Source organism: Pseudorasbora parva, chromosome 5 (assembly GCF_024679245.1).
Source record: "Pseudorasbora parva isolate DD20220531a chromosome 5, ASM2467924v1, whole genome shotgun sequence".
Classification (NCBI taxonomy): domain Eukaryota; kingdom Metazoa; phylum Chordata; class Actinopteri; order Cypriniformes; family Gobionidae; genus Pseudorasbora; species Pseudorasbora parva.
In genome coordinates, this window is record NC_090176.1 from 47,777,955 (window position 1) to 47,803,152 (window position 25,198).

At 37.5% G+C, this 25,198-nt stretch overlaps 1 protein-coding gene across 3 annotated transcripts in view; it reads left to right on the forward strand.

The window, feature by feature from the left end:
* Positions 1-25,198, forward strand: part of grb14 (growth factor receptor-bound protein 14) — a 113,905-nt gene that overhangs the window by 52,407 nt on the left and 36,300 nt on the right. The window contains exon 1 of one of the 3 annotated variants that reach the window (XM_067444576.1): positions 19,971-20,194. The exons of the other annotated variants lie outside the window; for them this stretch is intronic. Coding sequence (XP_067300677.1) covers positions 20,132-20,194 — 63 coding nt within the window. The 5' untranslated portion in view covers positions 19,971-20,131. Of the gene's footprint in view, positions 1-19,970; positions 20,195-25,198 lie in introns of those variants that run through there. 3 annotated transcript variants of the gene reach the window in all.

The following is a 25,198-nucleotide window of genomic DNA, read 5'->3' on the forward strand; positions in this document are numbered from 1 at the left end:
TATGCAATTGTAGTTCTTCCCTTCATTAAAGCCATTAAGTTCACAGTGTTTTTATTCAATTTTAAAATAGTCAAAGTTAGTTTGTAATGTTGTGATTCACGTTGTAGCTTGTTGGTTTGGTTCATAGCTCTTTAACAAAGACTATTTTAAAATCCCTTTTTGGAGAAATGAATGGACAAAATACACGTGGAACCAACACTTCTGAAAAAGTGGGTGGGCACTAATGCACTCTTTTACCATCATCAGACTTGTGCGTGTGTGTGACAGACAGGCTTGCTCACTCCGCAGGCTGAAATTACAGACCTTCGATCTCAGAGCAGGCCAATATGTGGCGACGTTAGGTTTCTGGTTCAGGTTTAATGTGACTGTTTTCATAATATGTTTTGTTTAGGGCTGCACGATTATGACAAAAATCATGATTGTCGATTATTCCCATGAAATAGTAATTGTGATTATTAAATATAATTATCACAGTTTACATTGAGTGATGTTTTGATTAGCTTTATACCATTGTCTGAATCAACTGCATGCCATATTTTTTTAATAGAAAATAAGATATAAAAATGTGGAACTAAAGCCTAGTTCACACTGCCCGATTTTTTCCCCCCGATTTTGAGTTGCCGACAGGTTTTGCGAAATCGCCAACAAATGGCCAAGATCACAGGCAAATCGGTGCTCGTGCACGCGAGTGACAATCACGCAATGTGAATAATTAAAGATGCGATTAAAGAGAATCGCCGACGAGCCGCTGACGCCGGTGAGATATTTGGCATGCTAAATATCTGGACCTGTCTGCGATTGAAACTCCTGCTGTGTGAACTGCGTTCTGACTGAAAATTACATCGGCGATGACCGACAGCCAATGAAAGAGTGAGATACAGGGCAGCAGGAGGTTCAGGGAGGAGTAATAGAGCAGAATATCAGTATTTTAATAGATATATTTACAATTCTATCAAACAGAAACAAAGGCCAAACATTTGCACATCCAGCTGCAGCAGCAGCACTACAAAATTATTGATTTACCTCAAACTGTCTTCTCAGAACATCCTTGCTCCCTCTGTCTCTCCAACAATTTCTTCTGCCATAATCTTTTTTCTTTTTCTCCACAAATCAGCACACATACAATTTGAAGCAAACTTTTTGCAGTTTCTCCTTTTTAATAACAATTCCAAGTATTGCGCGAAAACTCCGGTCTGACGCACGTGTGATCTCGCGTTGTTGACTTGTCACATCGCACGTGTGTTTGGGAAACGTAGTTTGCGCACCGGAGAGAGAGCGAGTTGTCGGTGATTCTTCCTCTTGTTCAGTCATGCAGTGTGAACTCTTCTGTCGTCAAACCATCGGTCAGTGTGAACACAGCAGTGACTGAATGATACCCCAGATAGTCATGCAGTGTGAAAAGAGCAGTGACCCGACGAGTTTGAAAATCGTGCAGTCTGAACTAGGCTTTAGTTATAGGAACTAGGTATCAGGGTGGTTCCCCGAGAACTAAATGTTCCCCTAGGATACTTTTCCTGGTTGCATTTGCACCGCCAGTGGAAGCTCTGAAGTGACGTAAGCTATGCTTATTGTTGTGACTTTTATTTTGACAGCACTGAGAATGCCAGCCAGAGTCTAAGCACAGCATTCACATTTTTTTACGGTCCTGTCTAATATGTTATTAGGTAGAACCATTAAAAGTATAAGTGTTTGCCATGTGGTTGATATCCCTTTTTAGAGCTCCGATGCTTTGGTAGTAAACAACACTGAATATTTGAAGCTTAGCCCTCCACTGTTTTGATATTTTTTAGTTGTAAAAATCATTAAGTTCAGTTAGAGAACAAATTAAAACTAGAATTTAAAAACTGACCGTGCAGTGTGAGCCGAGCGAGCGTCTCAGCACATCAGCAGCAGGAGTCAGATTAAATTCAGATTAAACTCTCGTGATGAATGACAAGTTCGCAGAAGATTTGGTTTCAAAGCTAAATGTAAAAGGGCATATTTAAGGTGGTTTGTCATTGTACTGTTTTGTTGTTGTAATTTTCATTAAGAATAATAGGCTAATGAACCCACCATCCAAGCAACCCGCCCCCGAATTGGTGCTAATTCTAAACCGAAAGTAAAATGCGCGCGGCCGCATGGGCATTCATTCACGGCTGCACTAGCACTAATTTGATGGGAAGGGAACGTTTTCTCACCCTCACATCCCTAATAGGTACAAAGGCTAATACATTTTGATTCAATTATTCTATTCTCCACAATGTCAAGCCAATGCAGCTTAACCCAAAATGCAAGCTCAGGCATGCGTTTCTTCCATATAAACCCGTGCAGTTGTGTGCACTAGACAGAGAATATACTCCGTCGCAGGGAACACTAAGAAGAAGCAAATATATTTATTAAGTATAATGAGGTTGGATTCCTATTCAACTGTTGGCTAGGCTGTATGATAATTGTAAATAAAAAAAGAGTATTGTATTTCGCCAGATTTTATAGTGTAAACATGTTTAAGCACAAATGATAACCGTTTCGAGGGGGATGCCAGGTGTGTAAAAAACAACAACAACTAATATCCGAATCCCAAAATTGAAAAACGAAATACCAACCCACCGAACGAATATTCAGATATTCTGGTACAGCCCTACTGATTTCAGCACACTTGTGGAAATCACTGAATTTAAATAAATTTAAATCTAACTTACAATGCAACTTTGTCTGCTGGGATAGGGTTAGGTTTGTGAGCATGTAGAACTTTAACTGGTACTAAAGAGAAACTCGTTCAGCGTTTTGTGGGATATTGGGCGGATTCGCACAACCGGTTACTTAAACCATGCCTGTGATTGGCTACAATGCTGGACGCTGCAAAATCATGTTGTAAATGGGCAAATTTGCAGTGACTAATGCTCCAGGCTAGGGTGATTGACGGTGTTCCTGGCATGTCTGTTCCGCCTATAAGGAACAAACAAAGCAAAATGTAAATCACTGCTCTAGCACATCATCCAAAGAGCTTGATTGTGCAAACTCTTCTTTTGAGGCATTGAAGTGGAAAGATACAATCCAGGTCTTGTTACCTGATCCTCTGCATTAGCTGCTGATTGCAGTTCTCCAGTGCCTGGCCTGCTATTGTTTGAGTACGCTGATGGGATTATGTGGGATTTGTTTTTGTTTTTGGATGATTTAGGGGAGGCGGAATACTAGCTTCAGCTGTGATCTGAAATGCAGCTTCAGTGACCTCCCGAGCTCTTGTGGGTGCAGTTGACCCTTTGCTAAGCCCTGCCTTTAAAACATTACTGACCAATCGTACCTTAGCAATGGCTGCATTACTAATTTTATCGATTCTTCTAAGCTTATATATTTTCTTTTCTTTTTTATCTATAGAGGATTGTTGTTTCAGTATTTTAACTCTATAATATACATTTCAATGACCTCTCAATTATCAACATGAACTTTAAATCTGTTGCACGCATTTAAGCAACTAATGGACCTTTAAGTATAATTGTAAAAACTTCAGGTTGTGTTACATTTTTATTGCATGCCTTTATTGCATGTGAAATCTTGACTGATTTTTATGGAGTAAAAATAACTTTTATGTTGTTTGTACTGTTTCAAGAACAAGAAAACATACTGTAATGAATCAGCTTTGGTTTTGATTATCCATGCATCATTTTCAGAAAAATCATGTTCAAACGTGAATATCAAATAAGATCCATCAGGCTTTTGAGAAATGTTTATTGTATTGCTTTATTGTTTGCTCCCACAATAAAAACTACAGATATTTGAACATAAAATGCAGCATTTAAATATCATCTTATTGATGGTTAAGAGATATAGAGTGATAATTTATATTTATATGCATTTTTTGTAAGTAGGCTGATACAAGATCTCAATGATCTACCTTACAATCTATCAGAATTTGGATTTACTTTTTGGGATACAAATAAACGCACTAAATTGCATATTTTTTGACCCTGGACCACAAATCCAGTCATAAGTCACAGGTATATTTGTGGCTATAGCCAACAATACATTATATGAATCAAAAGTATTGATTTTTCATTTATGTCAAAAATCATTAGGATATTAAGTAAAGATCATGTTCCATGAAAATATTTTGTAAATTTCCCACCATAAATATATTTAAAAAATGTATTAATAGTAGTAATATGAATTACTATGGACTTTATTTGTACAATTTTCTCAATATTTCTCAATATTGGCCTACCTAACAAAACCTTCATTTATTCAGCTTTCAGATGATGTATAAATCTCAATTTCCAAAAAAATGACCCCTCTGACTGGTTTTGTTGTCCAAAATCTATTTTTCTCAGTTTGTATCAAATATCAAATTTGATGCTCAACCAAAAACATTGATGCATTTTTTTATGTTTTGCAGTTTTGTCGTCTGCCACTTTAAATGCCTGAGCTCGCTAAAGCAGGATGGATTCTGATTGGCAGTCAGTGTTTTTATCGTTCATACGCTGGAAAAAAATCATTGTGAAAGCTATTCCAAAAATGTGTTGTTATCGTTATAATTGTGGTGTGGACTTCGCTAATCTTTTTTCTCGCTAATTTGAGTTTTGCTGTTGTAAAACATGTTTACCAGTCATTGAATTACGCAGTTACATGATTAAAAAAGCACAAACACTATGAAACAGAATAGAATAGAATCTAATCAGATGAAGTAGCAAACCTATCACATTTAATTAATCACAATAACATCCTATCACTTTATAAGCTGAATTAACTCCTATGCGATGGTCTTAGCGATAGTAGGCAAAGGGGCGGGGCTTGGCGAAGGGTCAGTTCCTGCACAGGTCTGTGTCCCGGGGTGCTTTGATTGACAGGTCTTTTGAGACGTTGCTCCATACAGGACAAAAGGAGAATGTTAGTGCGCACAGCTGTTTGTCTGACAGCACGTCTGAGTCACACGGTCAGCATGCAGAGAGCGATGACATCATTGCCCTGCCCTGCCCCCAGACACTGCTCTGAGATTCGGATGAATAGATGTGGAGAGCTTGAGTAAAGTGTTGAATCATTGTCCCAGCCGCCCCCTTCACCCCAGCGCTAATGATTCCCTCTTGTCTGTGTTGGTTTTTTAGATTTAAAGGCACTGGAGTTGAATGTGGGAGATTATCTTTCTTAATGATAATTTAGTATTTTGTCAATTTTAAAGCCACAATATGTAATTTTTTGCTGCTAGAGGTCGTAGCAAAGTCGTAGCTTGATGACGGCTTGATTTCGTAAAGCTTTTCTTATGCCGTAGTCGCCTCTTCCGCTCATGTGTATGTGGGGTAACGCGCCGCTGTTTTATCAAATTAAACACACGCGTTTGAGTGTATTAAAATATGTTATAATGCTGCTTTGTGTGTTTGCTCAGATACTATGAGACACTTGTTCACACTGCAGTGAGCTAGATCGATATTAGGCATGGTAAAACATGGTGCTCGTGGTAAATCAAGAGAAACAGATTTAAACAATAAGACTAACTGTGTTTGAGCTGTGTAACGATGATTAGTTTTCTGATGTGGATTGTATCCAAACAATTGCTATCCTGTCTAATAAAACACATCATATATTAAAGCATATTTGGTGATTCTGGAAATCGAGGGTATGATGTCAAGGATAGGCGACGCACTGACATGATCCATATCCTGGTTAAAATTGCTCATTTCTTTGGATTTAAACATTCTTGGAAACATTCGGGATTATGTATCACAAGTCAACTAAATATATAACACTATTCTAGTGGTTTTTGGATATTTTAATCGGACTGGGGCTAAAATTCGGCCCTGGCAAACCCAGCCCATCCGGCCCATGAGTTCCCTGTGAATGTTTTTGCTGGGGTTGGGGCCTTAAATTGGAATAAATCAATAAAATTAGGACAAGGACAAATAGTGATAGATATTATCGAATTTGCTGCAAACGCAGATAAACTTAATATTGCCTTTTTGTCACACAGAAATGCACTTGACAGTAAAGCACTGATGATTTTGAGCTAGGATGCAGTAAAGTAAAATTACTGCTTTTAAATGCTGTCATAACTCACTCTCGTGTCCTTCCAAACCTGTATGACTTCTGTGAAACACAAAATAAGATGTTTTAAAGAATGTTGGCCATTTTGGTTATGCTACCATTTGAATATTGTATGAACAAAAAAAATACTCAATGTATTTTATTTTATGTTACACAGAAATAAATTCTACACAGATGTAAAAAAAAAATTCAAGAGTTAACACATCATTTAAGTAAGACATTGAATCATTGTCATTGACATGTCATGTCATGTAATCATTGAAAATTTCATTAGGTCTATTAAAAAAGTTAAAACTTTTAAAGAAGAAAAAAAAGCTTTGTCTTTAATTCATGGGATCCAGACTTTAAAGCTGTTTTATAGACTGTAGTTTAACTGTAGGCCAGTTTCATTTAAATGAAAGATCATGGTAGTTACAGGCTAAAAAACATTATATGGCTATATGGTTTCTAAAATATATAAAACATATATAATAAACTATTATATTTGTAATTAAAAAAATTAAACACTTGTAGAAAATACGAAAACAGCCTCTATAAAAGTGATTTTTCTGCAATATTAATTTAAGCAATAATAATAACATTTTTTTAAAATAAATTCTTATTTATTTTCTTATTTATTTATCTTATTCTTACTTATCTTATTGATTTATTCTTTTAAAAAAAATCCCACCATATTTCTTTGCTGTTAGCTGCAAGGTAAATTGTAGTTGTGCTAAAGTGAAACGTTAGCACTTTACCGTTTCTCACTTTACCTCGTCATGAATACTCGCGGCTGTTTTGAGCTTATTCAACACAGAACCTGTTATGTTCCCATATCACACGATTGTATAAAACAAAATTAGGAGTTAAATCAAGGCACATTCATAGAGCAGGATTTAAACGCAGTGTACGTTCGTCAGCGGCTGCGCTGTGTGGATATTCGCCTTTTGCAGTTCCATGCGCTCAAATAATAAATCAATAAATCAATAAATAAATAGAAAAAAGTTCCTAATATGGAGGGGAGGTCTCTCGCTTTGGCCTGTCAATTCAGAAGACAAACCAATGGGCTGCTGTCACTGCAAAAAAAAACTTAAAAAAACTATCGGCCTTCAAAGTGCATCAGCCCACCGGGAAAATGCCCGGTATGCCAGATTACCAGTCCAGCCCTGCCCATAGGAAAAAAATCCCAAATCTCTTTAATATGTCATTTGCTTCTCCTAGATACATAGAGCAAATGGAGACTGTTGTTTAAGCATCCTTCGTCTCAGATGTTTCTCCTGAGGAATAAAACCACACTAATCTCACACATGTCTCCTTTAGAGTGTCAGAAAGAGGTCTCAAAATGTGTCAAACTGTGGTCAGATTTGCCAAAGAAGAAGTAATACACTTTCTCCAGGTGGGCATGCATGTGGCTGTCATTGGCATCAAGAGGGCAGCATTTTACCGACATTAAACCCACAAGGCCATTGCTTCAGTACACATGGTTTGTTGCCACTTTGCAAGAAGTTCTAGATTAGTTACACTGAGCCTCGTCCCATGCTTTTTATATTACCAGCTGAGCCCAGAGGCCCTGGCCATTGGCACGGCTTTGTTTTTTACGTGGTCTTTAAAAGCTATTTCAGTCGTGAGAAAGCACTTCTGTGCTTGCAGTGTCATGGTGCATTAACATGACAAAGGCTCATAGAGTTAGGAGTGCTGTCTCAGAGCCCTCTGGGTCCGTCAGCTGTGCTCTCCTTGTCTTCAGCCTCGCTAACCTCTCCCAGACACCAGCCCTGATCTGTTTTCACACTTGAGTTGATCCATATGCAGTGAAACTGTTTTATACCCCTCAGTAAATGTTCCATGAGAGTGATAGCCTTCCAGTGCACCATGGTTTTCAGTGTCACAAAACACTGAGAACTTCTTGAAAAGGCCCTGTGAATAGAAAAGCATATATTTAGAGCAAAAGAGGTTGAGTAAATGTCACCATTTTCACCCTTTTTTCCCTTTGAGTATATGCTTTTCTATTCAGCATTATATTCCTTATTTTGTTTCAACACCCATATTGTTGTCTCGCACAAAATAAGTGCACTCTTGTGATCACAACTGTCCCAGTTTTTGTTTCATTATGGTTTGGGCATGGAGTTGAATTAATAATATCAGTGAGTGGTTAATTACTGCGATTGAATTCACAAATTAATCATTCAATGCAAATTGTGAACCTTTTCACTGAGAAGACTCAAAAGAAAGATTACATTGTATTGTGAAAATGTCTCTATTACTTTACTTCGAAATAATGACAAACAATATATTGTGTTTTAAATTTAGTGTAAAATGTGGGAAAAAATAAAAATTGTATTGTCCACTATTGTATGCCACATGACTGATAGCAGGTTGAATTACATGTGACCGCAATATTGACATTGAAAGCGATAGCTGAGGGGAAAATTGACTACTGGTATGATGTACTTTTATGGTGTTTTTTGTCCGTTCTTGACAGTTTAAAGTGCCCCTATTTTGCTTTTCTGAATATTATCTCTCATGCAATGTGTAATATACAGTACAGTGGTAAGAAATATTATGTGAACCCCTTGCAGAATCTGTGTAAACGTGAATAATTTTAACTAAATAAGAGAGATCATACAACTTGCATATTTTTTATGAATAAGATATTTTACATGAAAGATGTTTACATATTTTCCACAAGAATTTATAAAAATGACCCTGTTCAAAAGTTTATGAACCATTCTTTCTTAATAATGTGTGTCATTCCCTGGATGATCCACAGCTGTGTGTGTGTGTGTGTTTTGTGATGGTTGTTTTTGAGTCTTTTGTTTGTCCTGAGCAGTTTAACTGCCCAATGTTCTTTAGAAAAATCCTTCAGGTCCTGCAAATTCTTCAGTTTTCCAGTATCTTCTGCCTATTTGAACCCTTTCCAGCAGTGAATGTATGATTTTGAGATCCATCTTTTCACACTGAGGATGATTTAGGGACCTAAACATGTTCTAACATTCACTGATGCTCCAGAATGAATCTTTTTGTGCACTTTTTGAATTTGAAGATCAAGGTAAATTGTACTTAATTTGTCTTTCGGGAAACATGAGTATCTTGAAAAGATCAAAAATGCACAAGATGCTGGAAAACTGAAGATTTTGCAGGACCTGAAGGATTTTTTTGAAGAACATTGGACAGTTTAGCTGCACAGGACAAACAAGAGACTGATGAACAACCATCACAAAACACACACACAGCCGTGGATCATCCAGGGAGCGACACACAGTATTAAGAAAGAATGGTTCATAAATGTTTGAATGGGGTCAAATATATGTAAACATATTTTATGTAAAATATTTTATTCAGGATAGTCCTTAATAAAAAATAACATGCAATTTGTATGATCTCTGTTATTTTGTTAAAATTATTCACATTTCTATTATTATTCAGATTCTGCAAGAGATTCACATACTTATTCTTGCCACTGTAGAATGTAAAATTGTAAACTGTAAAATTGATATATGATAAACCGAAGCCATCATTACTGTTCATATCTCTGTGTATCAAGTGCTGAGAAAGACCTGGAGCTGAAATTCAGAAATGATAACAGCTGTTTATTTTCCAACCCTTGCTGTAAGTGGTCAACCAATCACAACACACTAGGCCGTCTAACCAATCAGAGCAGAGTAGGCTTGTGGAAAGGAGGCTTTAGAGAGACTGAATCTTGAACAAACTATTTTGCGACTCTTTATGATATCAGGTGGAATGTATATTATGAGAATTATTTAATTTTATTTTATTTTTTACCTTGGATGCATGTCAGGCTATTTCATACCTCCAAAATAAAATTAGGAACCTTTAAAATTGCATAATAGGAGCACTTCAAAAGTCAAAATGGCAAAAGCTCAGGCTAGTGTTATTTTAGTATCATTAAGCTAATTCAGGATACTTATATCCATTCAGTTTTCTCAAAAGTGTCCCAATTTTTTCAGTATACTGTTTAGTATATATATTGATGTTTTTTTTATTTTAGTTAAAAGTTTAGTAATTTCATAGTGAGAAGAGCAAATGATGACAAAATATGAATTTTAAACAGATGAAGTCTGTGTAACATATCCATGGGATTATGTGTTGAATATATAATTGCACATGCATTATAGAACACAGGCAATTTGTCCATCAGAAGTCTTATCTCAGCATCTCGTCTCTCATCTCTCTTATCGCTGTAATAGTTAAGAAGGCACTCTGGTGCATATCGTCTTATTGCAATTATGTAAGCCTGAACCGTGGCTGAGCAAATTACAGCTTTATTCAGCACGACTCAACACTGCCCATTATAGTTCAAGGGCCAGGGGTTACTCTCTTCCCCCGACACTGAATTGGAACATGCTGCTATATTTCAAGGCAAGTTATTATTAGCCATAAATGCTATCGCTCCCTCATTCTCCGCACCACTGTTTGGCCTTGCTTTATTTGCTGAGTTGGCTAAATTTGTCTTCCCAAGACAGAATGTAACTTTGCGAATACCCAACTCTGTTTTCAAGCACTTAAAACGCAAACAGACATGATGTGTCTTCCTGGCTAGGCGGGTTCCCGCTCACTGTACTTTCCCTTTCTCACGTCTCACATCTCGGAGAGTAACACTCACATGTAAATAAGACATTTTACTCCAGCGTGCCGAAAACAATGAGTGCCGTGAGAAACCGCTCATGTTTAATTACACATAGTGTGCCTCATTCATGACAGTAAAATATGGGTGCAAAACATTCATAAAACCATTTTAAAGAATTCAACTTGGTTCTGCCTTTGGTGAATGAGGTCTATGCATCAAGTGGTGAAAATTAATGTTATAATTATTACACACACACACACACACACACACACACACACACACACACACACACACAGAGTTGGGTTTCCATGTTTTATGGGGACTTTCCATAGACATAATGGCCGCATTTACATTACATGGTGCAAGTGACCCAATTTTACTCGCATATGGCACAGATCGGATGTGACCCATGAAAAAAAGCAGGCAAAAAGCACATGGATTTTGATATTCTCAGATCAGTTTCAAGACTCATTCATAAGTGGAAATAAATCTGATATGAATTGGATACATGCATTTGCATCTGCCATGTAAGCGATCAGATATTCCCATCAGTAGAGTCGTGCGTCATTGAAATAGCAACATTGGCGAATGATGTCAACATTGACTCTTTTAAATGGCTCAACGGAGGATGAGGCTCAACCCAATGCTTTGCTGACCTTTACAGATGGTGCGGATAGACAAAGCTTGTGTTATCATTGCAAATCCCATCGTTTTTACTTCCTTTCGGCCTAAGCTTTTACGGTTGAGTACGTTTACCTTGCGTTTTTTTTGCCAAGTGTATAGTGTAAATGCAGATATCAAATTGTCACGATCACCAACTGGAGTGCCCTTGATATCCACCAGAGAGCAATCCCCTCTTCATTGTTATTCCAACATGGACTACATTTCCCAGAACTCTCTGCCTGGACTTATTGCTAATTGCTGTCAGCTGTGTGTCAATAACCTTGTTAACTCTGCCTATATAAGCCTGGTTTTATTCAGTCATTCATTGCTAAGTATTGTATGTGTCACGACTGCTCTTCTAAGCGCTGCGTTGATTGTCTGTCCCATGTTTTTGACCCTGTTGCCTGTTTTTCGGGTTCGCCTGACTCTTGGATTACCCTGTTTGCATGAGTTCATGTTCTTGTATCTGTTTGGATTGTTTGCCTGTGTTTTGACCCTTTGTCAGTTTTGGATTGCCTCTTTGGATTACACTTTAATAAAGTACTTCATTTGGATCCTCAGCCTTTGCGTCTCAGAACACTCTGTAACACTGAAATATTTGGATCACTTTTAAAAGATGTAAAATGGTCATTAAAAAATATTTAAAAAAACTGATATATTCAACAAATCGCACTGGGCATAAAGACCTGCAGTGTAAATGCGGCCAAAGATTGTTGTACTTTACAGACTGTATATTCCTTTCCCTAATGCTAACCCTAATCCTAAACCTACCATTACAGAAAACTTTCTGCATTTTTACAGCTTCATAAAAGCATAATTTAGGGCCAGATTTTCTAACAGCGTGCACCAGTGCAAACACTCTTTTGCCATTAAAAACGACTGTTAGGATTTACTAAAGACATGCAGTGAAAATTTTGCGCTGAAAATACGTGGAGGGTTATTTTCATATGCATTTGTAGTATTTATGGAGAAAGTATGTAAATTAATCGATTTACTAAGGGTTGCGCTTGTGTTGCACGATTTACCGGTACTAGAATGTATTGCCATACCCTGCTATTACAAACGGTATGATATGGACTATTATTAGTACCGGTACTTTAAGGAGGACAGCGCTAATATGAGCTGTCTTTCTTAATGTGTGTGGATGTGTGACAGCAGGTGTCAGGACGTGTGTGCTAAGCTCTGCTTCCACCGCTCACTAAACATTGGAAGTAGTAGAAGAGTTAAATATATACGCCCAGCGCATGACAGAGAAAGCAACAGAAATATGCGTGCATGAGTAGAAAAGGCGCGGCGCGGGACGGGCTCGAGCCGGACTCTGACCTGAAGCGTGCGCATGCCTTTCAGACAACATGTGATTGCCATTCAGTTCTTTCGCGGATTATTATTTGGGTTTGAATGGTCAAACATATGTAAAAATGCGCGGCCTGGCGAGTATTGAGGTAAACACAGTCGGATATGTCTTTAGTGAACATATACAGCTGAGGTAATTAGATCCGCGCAGGTCTTAAGCCAGACCTAATATTCTGTGATTAATGTTAAGCAAACAATGAAAAATAGAAAACCACCACATGCTTAGTTAAATAACTAAAATATATTTATTAAGAATCAGTGCATAGTTAAATTATAGAGTGAAGACTAAATAAGCAGTTTTATATTTGATTATTTCATTTCTTTCTTGACTTGCTACTGTTAAATAGACCTAATGAAAGGTGAAAAATATAGCACTGTTTTTGTCATATTGTTTATAATTTGCATTTTTGCTTATTTTTAGACAATTGTAACAGATACAATTAAAAATATATATTATAATTATAATCTAATTTAAATTATAATTTAAATATTAAATTACTCGTATCATAAAATAAGATTTTGGTCATCCCAACCTGTTGAGAAGTGAAAGGTTAGAGAATGATTACATGATTGATAATGTGATCTCTGTAAAGAGACTGGCATGCAGTTATTATAGCTATAACAGAAGGGAATGGGCAAAAACCAGCGCAGGAACATGCTGGCCAAGTGAATTTTTAGTTAAAAAAAATAAAACGATAAATAATAAGTTCTGTTGTCATATTATTCATATTATCTTTTTTTTTTTTTTTTTTACCATGGTATCGATTTAGTATCGGTATCGATGTGTTTTAGTCTGGTATCGTATCGAAGTCAAAAATGTGGTATCGTGACAACACTAGTTTGCGCTCGTCAATTTACTGGTATTTTTGCCATTATTGACCGCCCCAAAAAAGCATGTCTTAAACCAGATGCTATCTGGTAGATTGTGTTGATCTTTATGGAAATGATCGAATGATTTCTGTTGTCAGTAGATCACGAGCAGAACTTTGCACTCCCATCTGTGCTTTTATGGAATTGCGCTCTCGCACTAAATTGCCCAGTTTAGTAAATCTGGCTCTTAGTATGATAATTTATAAGTTGTTTCTCTTATGGGAAAAAAATAGGCTAATCAACTATTTATTTATTCATTTTTGCTTTGAAGTAAAATGTGATCTGATTAATGCAGTTATAACATTGTTTGGCAAAAATAAGCAACCTACTACTATATTACTTGCTCGAAGAATGGATTATTTCAGTTATTTTTGGTAATAAACTTTACTATTCGGTGCGCATAAGATGCAAGAAGCAACTAAATGTGGTTTGTGAATAAGAACTGATGGTCGAGTTGTCTTTAAGAAGTGAGGGAGTGAAACGAGATCCTTGAATAGAGAGAAAAAGACATGTCTAGAGAGACATGCTGCAGTTCTGTGGATTCTCGGCAGACAGACACATGGCCTGCAGACGCTTTAAGCTCATGACTCATAGAGTATGTCTGCTGCAGAGGGGCTATCTGTGTCCTGCTCCGGCAAGCCTGCGTGTCCTACACATGTCTGGAGACGTGATACATGATCCCAAAACTGCCATCCAGAACAAGGCCTTAAGAATCTCAGCTGGAGTCTGCCCCAGATTTTCCTCTCAGCATTTTACCTCCTTCTCACAGTGTCTGCCAGGCTGCGTTGTACTGTGTTTGTTAGGGTAAGCCTCATTAGTACTACACTTGTTTTCAAGCACAAATACCTAAATATTCTTAAAGATGCAGATCATTTTTTGACAGTGTAACATTTTTTGCAGTTTTCCAGGTAATTTTGTTCAGACATTCTTAAAAGATGTTACTGGAATGTCAGATGTTATTCCAGTTCAACTCTCGTTCATATATTACGAAGGTATAAAAAAATGCATTTTTTTAACGCTCTTTTTTAGATTAATTTCTTTATTGTTTTATATACATACATAAATATATATACACTCAAAAAAATGCTAAAAAGGGGCTAACCCAGCAATTGGGTTTTCTTAAGCAAACATTTAACCCAACCGCTGGATTAAAACAACCCAAATGTGGTGCTAAACTGACTGAACCGCTGGGTTAAGACAACCCAATTGCTGGGTTAGTCAACCCAAATATTTTCAACCCTACTTGGGTTTGGGCATTTTCAGCATTTTTTAGAGTGAACAGTATTCACCGGCCATTTTTTTTATGTACACCTGTTCATCTGTGTGTTAACACAAATATCTAATCAGCCAATCATGTGGCAGACTCAATGCATTTAGGCATGTAGACATGATCAAGACTGCTGACGTGTCTTGATAAAGGTGATTTAAAGAGGTCCTGTAATGTAAAATAGGTCTCCCAGAGTGTGTATGTGAAGTTTTAGCTCAAAATACCTAACAGACATTTTTTAAAGCATGTTAAAATTGTCACTTTATGAGAGTGAGCAAAAACGCTGCATTTTTGTGTGTCTCTTTAAATGCAAATGAGCTGCTACTCCCGGCCCCCTTTCAAGAAGAGGGCGGAGCTTCAAGAGCTCATGTCAGCAGCTCTGATTACCTCATGCAGACGCATACTGAAAATGTTATAAACTGTTCAGCCTTTTATGTTCAAACCGGAGTCGGACAATGATGGAGAGACTCAAGAAGAAGTGACAACATGTAGAATGAGACAGGACGTATCTGAATGGATAGTTGATGAATTTCTGAAGTTGATGTGGAGTTACTATCTTCAAGTCATTGATTAGCATATTCTGTCATGATTATCTATAAATCGCTCGTGTTGGAACTGTTGTAAAATGAGCTAGAGAATACCTGCTGCATGAAGAGATAACCATTTATAGTTTAGTTTAATTACGGTTATAACTTATGTTGACATCTTGCTTTTATGACATGCTATTGCATTTTTGTTCCTGCTGTATTGCAATAAATGTGAAAGAGGAATGTGGCAGCTTGAGCGACTCCCAAATGTGCTCGACTACAACAACTCTTTCTCTTCTCCTGATATCACTAATCCATGAATAAGCTTGTGTAGTTCCTACCAGCCATTTGTAGTCCTTAAAAAGCGATTTCCCTCTTTACAGATGTTTTAAAAAAGTGAAATCATAATCAACCACCCTTTTAAGTGACTTTGACTATGGCATGGCTGCTGGAGTCAGACGGCCTGGTCTGAGTATTTCAGAAACTGCTGATCTACTGGGATTCTCATACACAACATCTCTAGGGTTTACAGAGAACGGCCCAAAGAAAGAGAAGATATCCAGTGAGTGGAAAATGCCTTGTTGATGAGAATGACCAGACTGGTCCAAGATGGCAGAAAGGCAACAGTTACTCAAAAAAGCACTGTTTACAACCGAGGTCTGCAGAAGAGCATCTCTGAATGAACAACACATTCAAGCAGACGGGCTACAGCCGCAGAAGACACTTGAGACATACCTGTCAGCTAAAAACAGGAAACCGAGGCTACAATTCACACAGGATTACCAAAACGGGACAATAGAAGTTTGGAAAACAGTGTCTGATATGATGAGTCCGGATTTCTGATGCGACATTCAGATGGTCGGGTCAGAAATTGGTGTAAACAACATTAAAGCATGGCTCTATCTTGTCTTGTATTAGCGGTTCAGGCTGATGGTGGTGTAATGGTGTGAGGGATATTTTCTTGACACACTTTTGGCTCTTTAAGGCGGGCGTACACTGTGCAAATTCGGACAGTCGGGAGGTTGTGAGATATGGCACACGCTACGAGTCAGTTAACTTGATAATCGCATCAAAGCAGCTGGCGCACTGCACGGCAATCACAGCTTTCACGTTAGACTGGAGCGTTCAATGTTCTTGCTATAGCTTCAGATAGAAAAAATTTACAGCAAATTATTTGTGTGCAAATTACTTGTTGAAAAGCAAAGAACAGCAGCCATTCATTTTAACAGAAACAACCACAGAGGTAGAGAGAGGGTGTGTGTGAGAGAGAGACTGTGTGTGTTTGTGTGTTTTGGTGTGTGTGAGTGTATGCACGCTGTATGGTTGCAGCCACTGAGCTATAGCCTAATAATACTCATAGATCTAGCCCATGTGACGTGGTTGTGCATGATTTGTCAATATCTGCACACACCACTGTGTAGAGTTTAGAGCGCAGGCCGCGCAGCTCCAGATAGCCCTTCATCTCATAGTTCATGCAGGGGTTAAAGGTCCCGAATTATTTAAACATGTTTAAAAATGATCCTGAGTTCGGGAGGTGCTAGTGCTCGGCTCGTCTCGTATTTCCTCTCACACGCTGCGAGCCACGACCATACGAGCATCCACGATGTCCACGCGCGAGAAAAAAAATTCTGCGAGCTCATTTGACAGCAAAAATCGTACCGTGTACGCCCGGCTTTAGTGCCAACTGAGCATTGTTTAATCGCCACAGCCGACCTGAGTATTGTTGCTGATCCGTCCATCTCTTTATCACCACAGTGTTCTCATCTTCAGATGGCAGCAGGATAACACGCCATGTCACAAAGCTCAAATCATCCCAAACTGGTTTCTTGAGCGACAATGAGTTCCCTAAACTCAAATGGCCTCCCCAGTCACCAGATCTCTATCCAATAGAGCAGCTTTGGGATCTTTTGGAACGGAGATTTGTATCATGGATGTGCAGCCGACTAATCTGCAGAAACTACGTGATAATATCATGTCAGTATGGACCAGAATCTCTAAGGGATGTTTCCAGCATCTTGTTGAATCTGTGCCACGAAGAATTAAGGCAGTTCTGAAGGCAAAAGGGGGTCCAACCCTTAGTATTTTGGCCATACGTGTCTTTAATCTGAGCTAGATGTAGATGTGTGTGTCACCAGCTCTAGCACACAGCTCTGTTGTTTGGCTCTCAGGGACGGTCAAGGCCGCTATGTCTGAGTCGGTCAGTGTTTTGAGAATCGAAGAGACTGCCTTATCAGTTGCTTCAGTCAGTTCAATTATTATTTTTATTTTTTTTCTCCATTTCTGTGATAAGTTGTAGCGCCTGACTGTCTGTGCTACCACTGCCCACTGCTGATAAAGACACAGAGCCACTCTTTCTCTGTGTGTGTGTGTGTGTGTGTGTGGTCAGTGCGTGGAGGATGAGAGGATGGTGGAATTCTGTTCTGATCTTAACAGCTCGTGGAGCTTGTGTGGACATGCTGTAGGAACTGCAGTCTGACTGCAGATTGTGCTTGATAAGTGAGAGTGGGATTAGAAAACTGTGTGTGTTTATGGGGGATGGTGTGAGAATACATGTTTATTTGTGTGTGTGTGTGTGTGTGTGTGTGTGTGTGTGTGTGTGTGTGTGTGTGTGTGTGTGTGTGTGTGTGTGTGTGTGTGTGTGTGTGTGTGTGTGTGTGTGTGTGTGTGTGTGTGTGTGTGTGTGTGTGTGTGTGTGTGTGTGTGTGTGTGTGTGTGTGTGTGTGTGTTTTTGGGGGATGGTGTAAGAATACATCACTGGTTCTCAAATGGTTTTGCTTCAGGTCTCAGATTTCACACTGGACATGAAGCGGCGACTCACTCACAGTACTAAAAATGTATATCGTGCAGTGTTCAACAGAAATGTCTTTAAAAAGTAATATTACTGCAAATTGCATAGGCCAATACAGAAATGTATTAACATGACATGGGCTGCAAAGGGAACTAATGATTGTTGATAATCAGATAGTTTCTTTAGTTATTCAGATTTTACATCAGATGTGCTCACTCAGTGATTTCTTTGAAGACTTGCTGTTTGGATGAGCTGAATTTCTAACATTTAGAGATGTAAGTTATGCGCTGGTGAAATCACCTCTGACACATTAACCAAGCAGAAGTAATCCATCAAGGCATCTGACAGGACAGCACACATGAATCTGTTGTGCTTTTCAAATGTTTTTTCCCCCCATTTCTATAATGTAATGTTTTTTCAGTACTGTAGAAGGTTTTAATAATCAATAATTCAATTCATTGTTGATTTTTGTAGTGATCTTTACAGCCAATAAGCCACAATACAAAACCCATGTTTATTTTAATTGCAAGTGAACCCACATAACCCATAATCTAGGTTATTGTTTTTTTTTCCAGTGTAGTTTTGTTCATGGTTTTTTGAGCATGAGGGCATGTCACACAACCTGTTTACTGTAGAGTTTGACTGGACATACGTCACAAAGAAAAGACAGGAGAGGCATTTTATCCTTCCTTTTAAAATTGATTATTTTTATTTTAATATTATTTATTTATTTATGTATTTATTTATTATTTTTATTTAATTTTATATATTTATTTCATTGTTTTATTTATTTTGTATTAATATTTTTTTAAAATCTATGTAATATTATTGATGTATTTATTTTATATACATATACTATACAAAATAAAATAAATAAATAAAATAAAAATAATCATATATATATATATATATATATATATATATATATATATATATATATATATATATATATATATATATATATATATATATATATATATATTTTTTTTTTTTTTTTTTATTCATGGTCCTTGGCGATTAATATAATGCAAGTCAAGCCTACCGTCACTTTGAGAGTCAAAAAAAAATTATACAGGCAAAACAAAATGAATACCCATACCCATATAATTAACAGCATTATCAACATATGCTTTTATTGCTTATGCCTTTATTGCTTATAGTATATTGTCAATGTCAGTGCACTCATAATTCATACAGCACAGGCTATCAGTGTTTTGCAGTCTTCTGCGCTCCACATGAGCATGAATGTATGTAATTGGAGACTCCTCCGTAACACCTCCCTCTCTTCTCCAGCAGTGAGTTTTGGGTCATGTCAGCACTTCACTTCCTTCACAATGAGACACTGTCCAACTACAGAAATCTCAAAGATTACAGTACAGATCTTCATACGAGACAGGACGTCAATGCGTGACAGGCCCAGCTATCAATGCAGTGCAATCCTGTAGCTACATCATGAAATCAGTTTGCCGAAGTTTAGTTCACAGAGAATCATCTTTCCTCATCCGGATGAGGATGTTCATATGAAAGGGTATGAAAGTTGACGTGAAAGTTTGTGAGTCTGATTAGTCTGAATCGATGCGTTGTGGGATTTCTGCACTTTAACAGCGTTTTGTCCTGAAGGGCTGGTTAACCCTACAACACTAGGGTTGAAATGTGACCAAATAACTCTTAATGCTCACAAAGCCAGAAATAGTTTTTGCTGTGCTCAGCTCTTTATTGAGAGACGATCTGCAGTGGAGGTCACACCCTTTGCCGTGAGATAAAGTTATAGTTTTTCTCAGACCTCCCTGATGTTCTAACTATACTCCTTTTTGCGGCTATTTTATCAGGAGTTTTTATTAGAATGAGGAGCTTTTTCTGCAGGGAAAAAAACACTTCCCGAGTTCCCAAGGCCACAGAAGCATGAGTCTAGAGGAGAACACATCTCCCTCTGAGTCTCACACGGACCTCGTCCCTGGACGGAAAGCAGACTGGAAAGTCTGATCAAAGATTTTAAAGAGCAGACATTAACGTTCACTAACTTATTAACAAAACACGTCACTCCGAGAACCAGAGCAGATCTGAAGGTGATCCGTGCTGAGGACAGCAGAATGAATTTCCACGCCAGAAGAGTCACATTGCCCGCTATCACACCTCTCTGCCTGCAGAAAAGGGTATGTGTAATTTATGTGTTTATTCCCCCAGAAACATTACATTAATTGGTAATGTGAGAGGTTCAATCGTTTTTGTAATTCCTTGGTGGAGTGTCTGCACACAGAATCTCAGCTGGTCATCTGACTGTAGGTCATAAATTCTCATGTATTAATTTAGGCGAACACTTAAGGTGAAACATTTTGAAACAGTTGACAGAATGTGTTTCTCATTTAAAAAAAGTAAATGACATTTTATTTATTTGTGCGTATATGTATGTATATATTTGTGTGTGTGTGTGTGTGTGTGCGTGTGTGTGTGTGTGTGTGTGTGTGTGTGTGTGTGTGTGTGTGTGTGTGTGTGTGTGTGTGTGTGTGTGTGTGTGTGTGTGTGTGTGTGTGTGTGTGTGTGTGTGTGTGTGTGTGTGCTGGTAATCCATACATTATGAGGACAAAATGTCCCCACAAAGATGGCAATATACGAAATCCTTTTCCTTGTGGGGACATTTTTAGATCCCCATGAAGAAAACATCTAATAAATCACACAGAAGGAGTTTTTTTGAGAAAGTAAAAAAAATTATTTCATATATTTAATAGATTTGATATCATGAAGATTGTCCGGCTTGTTTAAAACTGGAATCTAGCTAAAAAAGCAGTTTTCATTTGTGTTCATTTTGTGTTTTTTATATATATATATATATATATATATATATATATATATATATATATATATATATATATACAATTTTATTTTATTATTACTTTACTGTTGATATAGGATATGGAGAATAATCATGAGAAAGAATAAGCAGGTGTGTCTGCTTATGTCCCCCATGCTATTTGGTGCTATGTAATATTTTTTTTTATATCCATAACTATTATGTTGCATTTATTTCAAAAGATGCTGATATCTATCATAGTGTCAGTTTTGCAACATTCTCTGGGATATCTCTCTTGGAAGGGGATCCAGTTCACATTGCAGATGTTTGGCCCTATCATACACCCGGCACAATGTGACGCCAGGCGCAGTTATCATTTTCACATCCAGCGCCACATTGATTAATTATAAAGCAAATGCACTCGCGTCCATCTGTGTGCCCATGGCCGTGCTGGTCTGAACACCAGGTGTGTTCAGGCGCATTGTTGGAGTGTCGCTATTTTGAGGAACTGAAAACGACTGCGCCATTGATCAACAAAAACCCGCTCTAGAGTTGATAGTGCAGTTTTTTTTGTGTTATTTAAAGGGTGTGTAAGTAATATGTGCCTATAGGCGGGTGCACAGCGTGTATACACTCTGCTTATTACACACACAGGGATGTGTGTGCAGCAACACAATTTTTTTAATATATATATTACAAATAAAAGGATTCTTTATTGGAGAATTGATCGTGTGCACACGGCATGGTGTGAGCGCAACTGGCTTTTAAAGCTACTCTGTGTAACTTTTTTAGTTTATTCTTAGCTAAAAACACTTAGTTCTTTCAATCATATATGTGCTCATTAATGTATATTTACTTCTTTCAAGTAATAAAGTATTCTCGTAAGTTTATAATATGCCATTGAAAATATATACGGGTGAGGGGTTCGAATGCCAAATGCCCTCCATCTTGAAAGTACATTAGCCAAAGAGGGACATACCCGTAAATTCAAGCTTTGCCTTTCGCGTTTTAACACTCGATGGCACCGTGTCAAATGTGAAGAGGGGGATTGCCATGTTAATCTTGGACTAAATCGGCCACCGTAGGAGTTAAAACGAAATTGAGTTTCACCGCTAGATGGGGGAAAATATCACACAGTTTAGCTTTAAAGGGAATGGGAGATGAGACTCTGATTGGTTTATTGCATGTTATGCCCAAAACACACCCATGACTCATTAAGAGACTAGGGACGACCCTTTTAGACCATGCGCCTGCTACGCCAACCATTTTTTTTGTCGTTAGACTAGCAAAAGTGGATTCGGACACCTGAGTGCACCTGTGCCGTAAGCTTCAGACCGTGTGCTCAGATCATTAAAACAGGGCCCAGCAGTTTGTTTTATATGAACACAGTGCATTTGTAATATAGAGCTGCGTTCTGAGCACCTGTAAATGTCACTGGCAGGCAATTCTGATCTCCTCATCGCTGTTGTCATCACCGTATCCGTTGCCAAAAGACTCACTCCCGGCACTCAGGCTCATACCCCGCTGAGATGAGTTAAACAATGGCCTGACTGTGTGTGCTTCTGAAAATCCTACAAATCTGACAGCTTGTGGAAGCGCTGGAAGTGCTCTCGGAAAAGCCACGGTGATAAAATGACATTTGCGCGAGAGCTGAGGAAAGGTCAAGCACAATGCTGGAGGTTTGTTAACATGCTGTGAGCGGCTCTCTGCAAATCTTTATATGCATGATTGTGGAAGGCAATGGATTGGCGGGTTCACATGATACCTGCCAAGTATATTGCTGGCAAGAGTGAGTGATTAGCATTCATAGGTATGCCGGTATGTAAATGTGCTTCTTGCACAAATAAAAGGGTTTACATTTTAACCTCTCCACCTGTTTAGATCCTGTCAAAACTTAAAGGTTGTATAATTCAGTGCCTATTAAACCTGCCAAATGCACACTTCACTAAAGACCTTGCAGCTTATCATTTTTATCTTTTGTGATTGGTTTCAGTGGCATGCTGGTGGGACCTTGACTAGTTTGAGTTGGGATGGCTATGTAAGGACAATTTACAAAGTGACTTTCACTTTTTTTAAGTTGGATTATTTTTATTCCATTGTGCTGCCTTTGAAACACTCTCTTGACACAGCGTCTAAATGACATTGCAGCTCATTTGCATAAACTCTGCTCAACTTTGTCACATTTCTCAAAGGTCGCTGTCACTCATGTTGTCCAAATAGCAAACACTCATTGAAAATGAATGACTTATTATGCTGTTCAGCAGTGGAGCGCTGAACTTAGATGACCTTAATGGGATAGTTCACCCAAAAATGAAAATTGTCATCATTTACTCACCCTAACGTTGTTCCAATCCAAACCTGTATGAATGTCTTTGTTCTGCTGAACACAAAGGAAGATATTTGGAAGAATGTTTGTAACCAAGCAGATCTCGGCAGCTCATTGACTACCACAGTATTTTCCCCCCACTATGGTCAATGGCTGCCGAGATCTGCTTGGTTACAAACATTCTTCCAAATATCTTCCTTTGTGGGTGAACTATCCCTTTAATGGTTTAATGGTTTTATTTATTTTTAAAACCCTTTAATGGTTTTATTTATTTATTTTATTATTAACTCAATAATTTAGGTTAATAAATTATTTAAGACTTTTAAATGAGCATTTCTTTATTTGTATTTATTAACTTTTTTCAAATTAGCTTCAGTAGTTTTAATTTGATTAATTTTTTTTATTTACTTTTTCAGTCTCTATTTACCCTCTCATTTACAACTTTCAAAATAGCTTAAATTGCTTTGCTTTGATTCTCTTTGTTATTTATTGTTTATTTTTGTTTATTTATTTATTTATTTATTTATTCACTAATCTTTCAAAATAGCTTCAGTAGTTTTAATTTGATTCTCTTCATTTTATTTATTTGTTTATTTATTCACAAATCTTTCAAAATAACTTCAATATTTTTATTAGTTTCTATTGATTAATTTTATATTTTTAATTAATTAAAGGCACTTTGTTCTGGGTAAATTGTGGAGAGATTAAAAATATAAAAAAGATGGTCTCTGTAGAAATAATTACATTTGTTATTGATATTTATATATATAAATTTTTAAGAGAAAGAAAATAATGCCTTCTGGTAGTTTTGTCACTGCAATCCACTGTCAATGTCAACACACCCTGCTGCTTTCTGTGTGTACATTGAACAATTAATCATAAGTAATGCAAGCAGAATAATATTTTTTTCTGAACTTTATCATCAAATATATTGAGTATTTTGAAGTCACTATAAATGTAATGTTTCAAGCATGCATGGATAATGACATCCTCACTTTTCAAAAGCACAGTAAATAACACATATACTCATCTGTAAATGCATCAGAAACGGAAAAGATGTGTGAATTGACTGATGAATGAGATAAAGCAGGTTGGATGGATGGATGGATGGATGGATGGATGGATGGATGGATGGATGGATGGATGGATGGATGGATGGATGATGGATGGTAGATGTGAAGCTCTGCTTTTCTGATAGCACACAGCTGCAGAACAGCAGTTCAAGGTTCATTCAGGCTGGTGATCTGCTCTTTATGTTCCCGTCCTTGAGCCAGCGAGTCTCATGCTGTCTTTAGTTGTGTCACAATATTTATGAGTTGAGCACACATGAACCTCCTCAGAATCAGAATTTGTTGGAAACCCAGCCTTTCCAGGTTAGGTTGGGTCTCTCAAAAATCATGCTGAAAACTAATTTTAATTGCATACAAATAAATGACTATTGTATTGCATATTGTATTGTTGATGAAAATAGCATTGTGCTGAGTTTATTTTGTCCAACAAGAAGCATTAGCACATGCAGTATATTGTTTTATGAAAGACTACAGTACACTCTAAAAAATGCTGGGTTAAAAACAACCCAAGTTGGGTTGAAAATGCACCGACCCAACAACTGAGTTGTTTTAACCCAATGGTTGAGTTGTTTTAACCCAGTGGTTGAGTTGTTTTAACCCAGTGGTTGGGTTAAATGTTGCTTAAGACAACCCAATTGCTGGGTAAGAACAACTCAACCATTGGGTTAAAACAACCCAACTGTTGGGTCGGTGCATTTTCAACCCAACTTGGGTTGTTTTTAACCCAGCATTTTTTAGAGTGTCGAAGCGGTTTTCACAAGCAGACATGAGTGTTTCATTGAAGTATTTAGTCTCGCATGTTTCTCTTAAAATTCCCCACAGTAAAAATGAACACAAATAAATCAGTTGTTTAGAGATGAATGCTGAAAGCATAACTAAAAAAATCTTTTTGTTTTGGGAGATTTTGATGAGAAATGTTTTAGGTCCTATTGAGATCTATTGCAGACTTTGGTATCTTGGCAAAACTATGCAC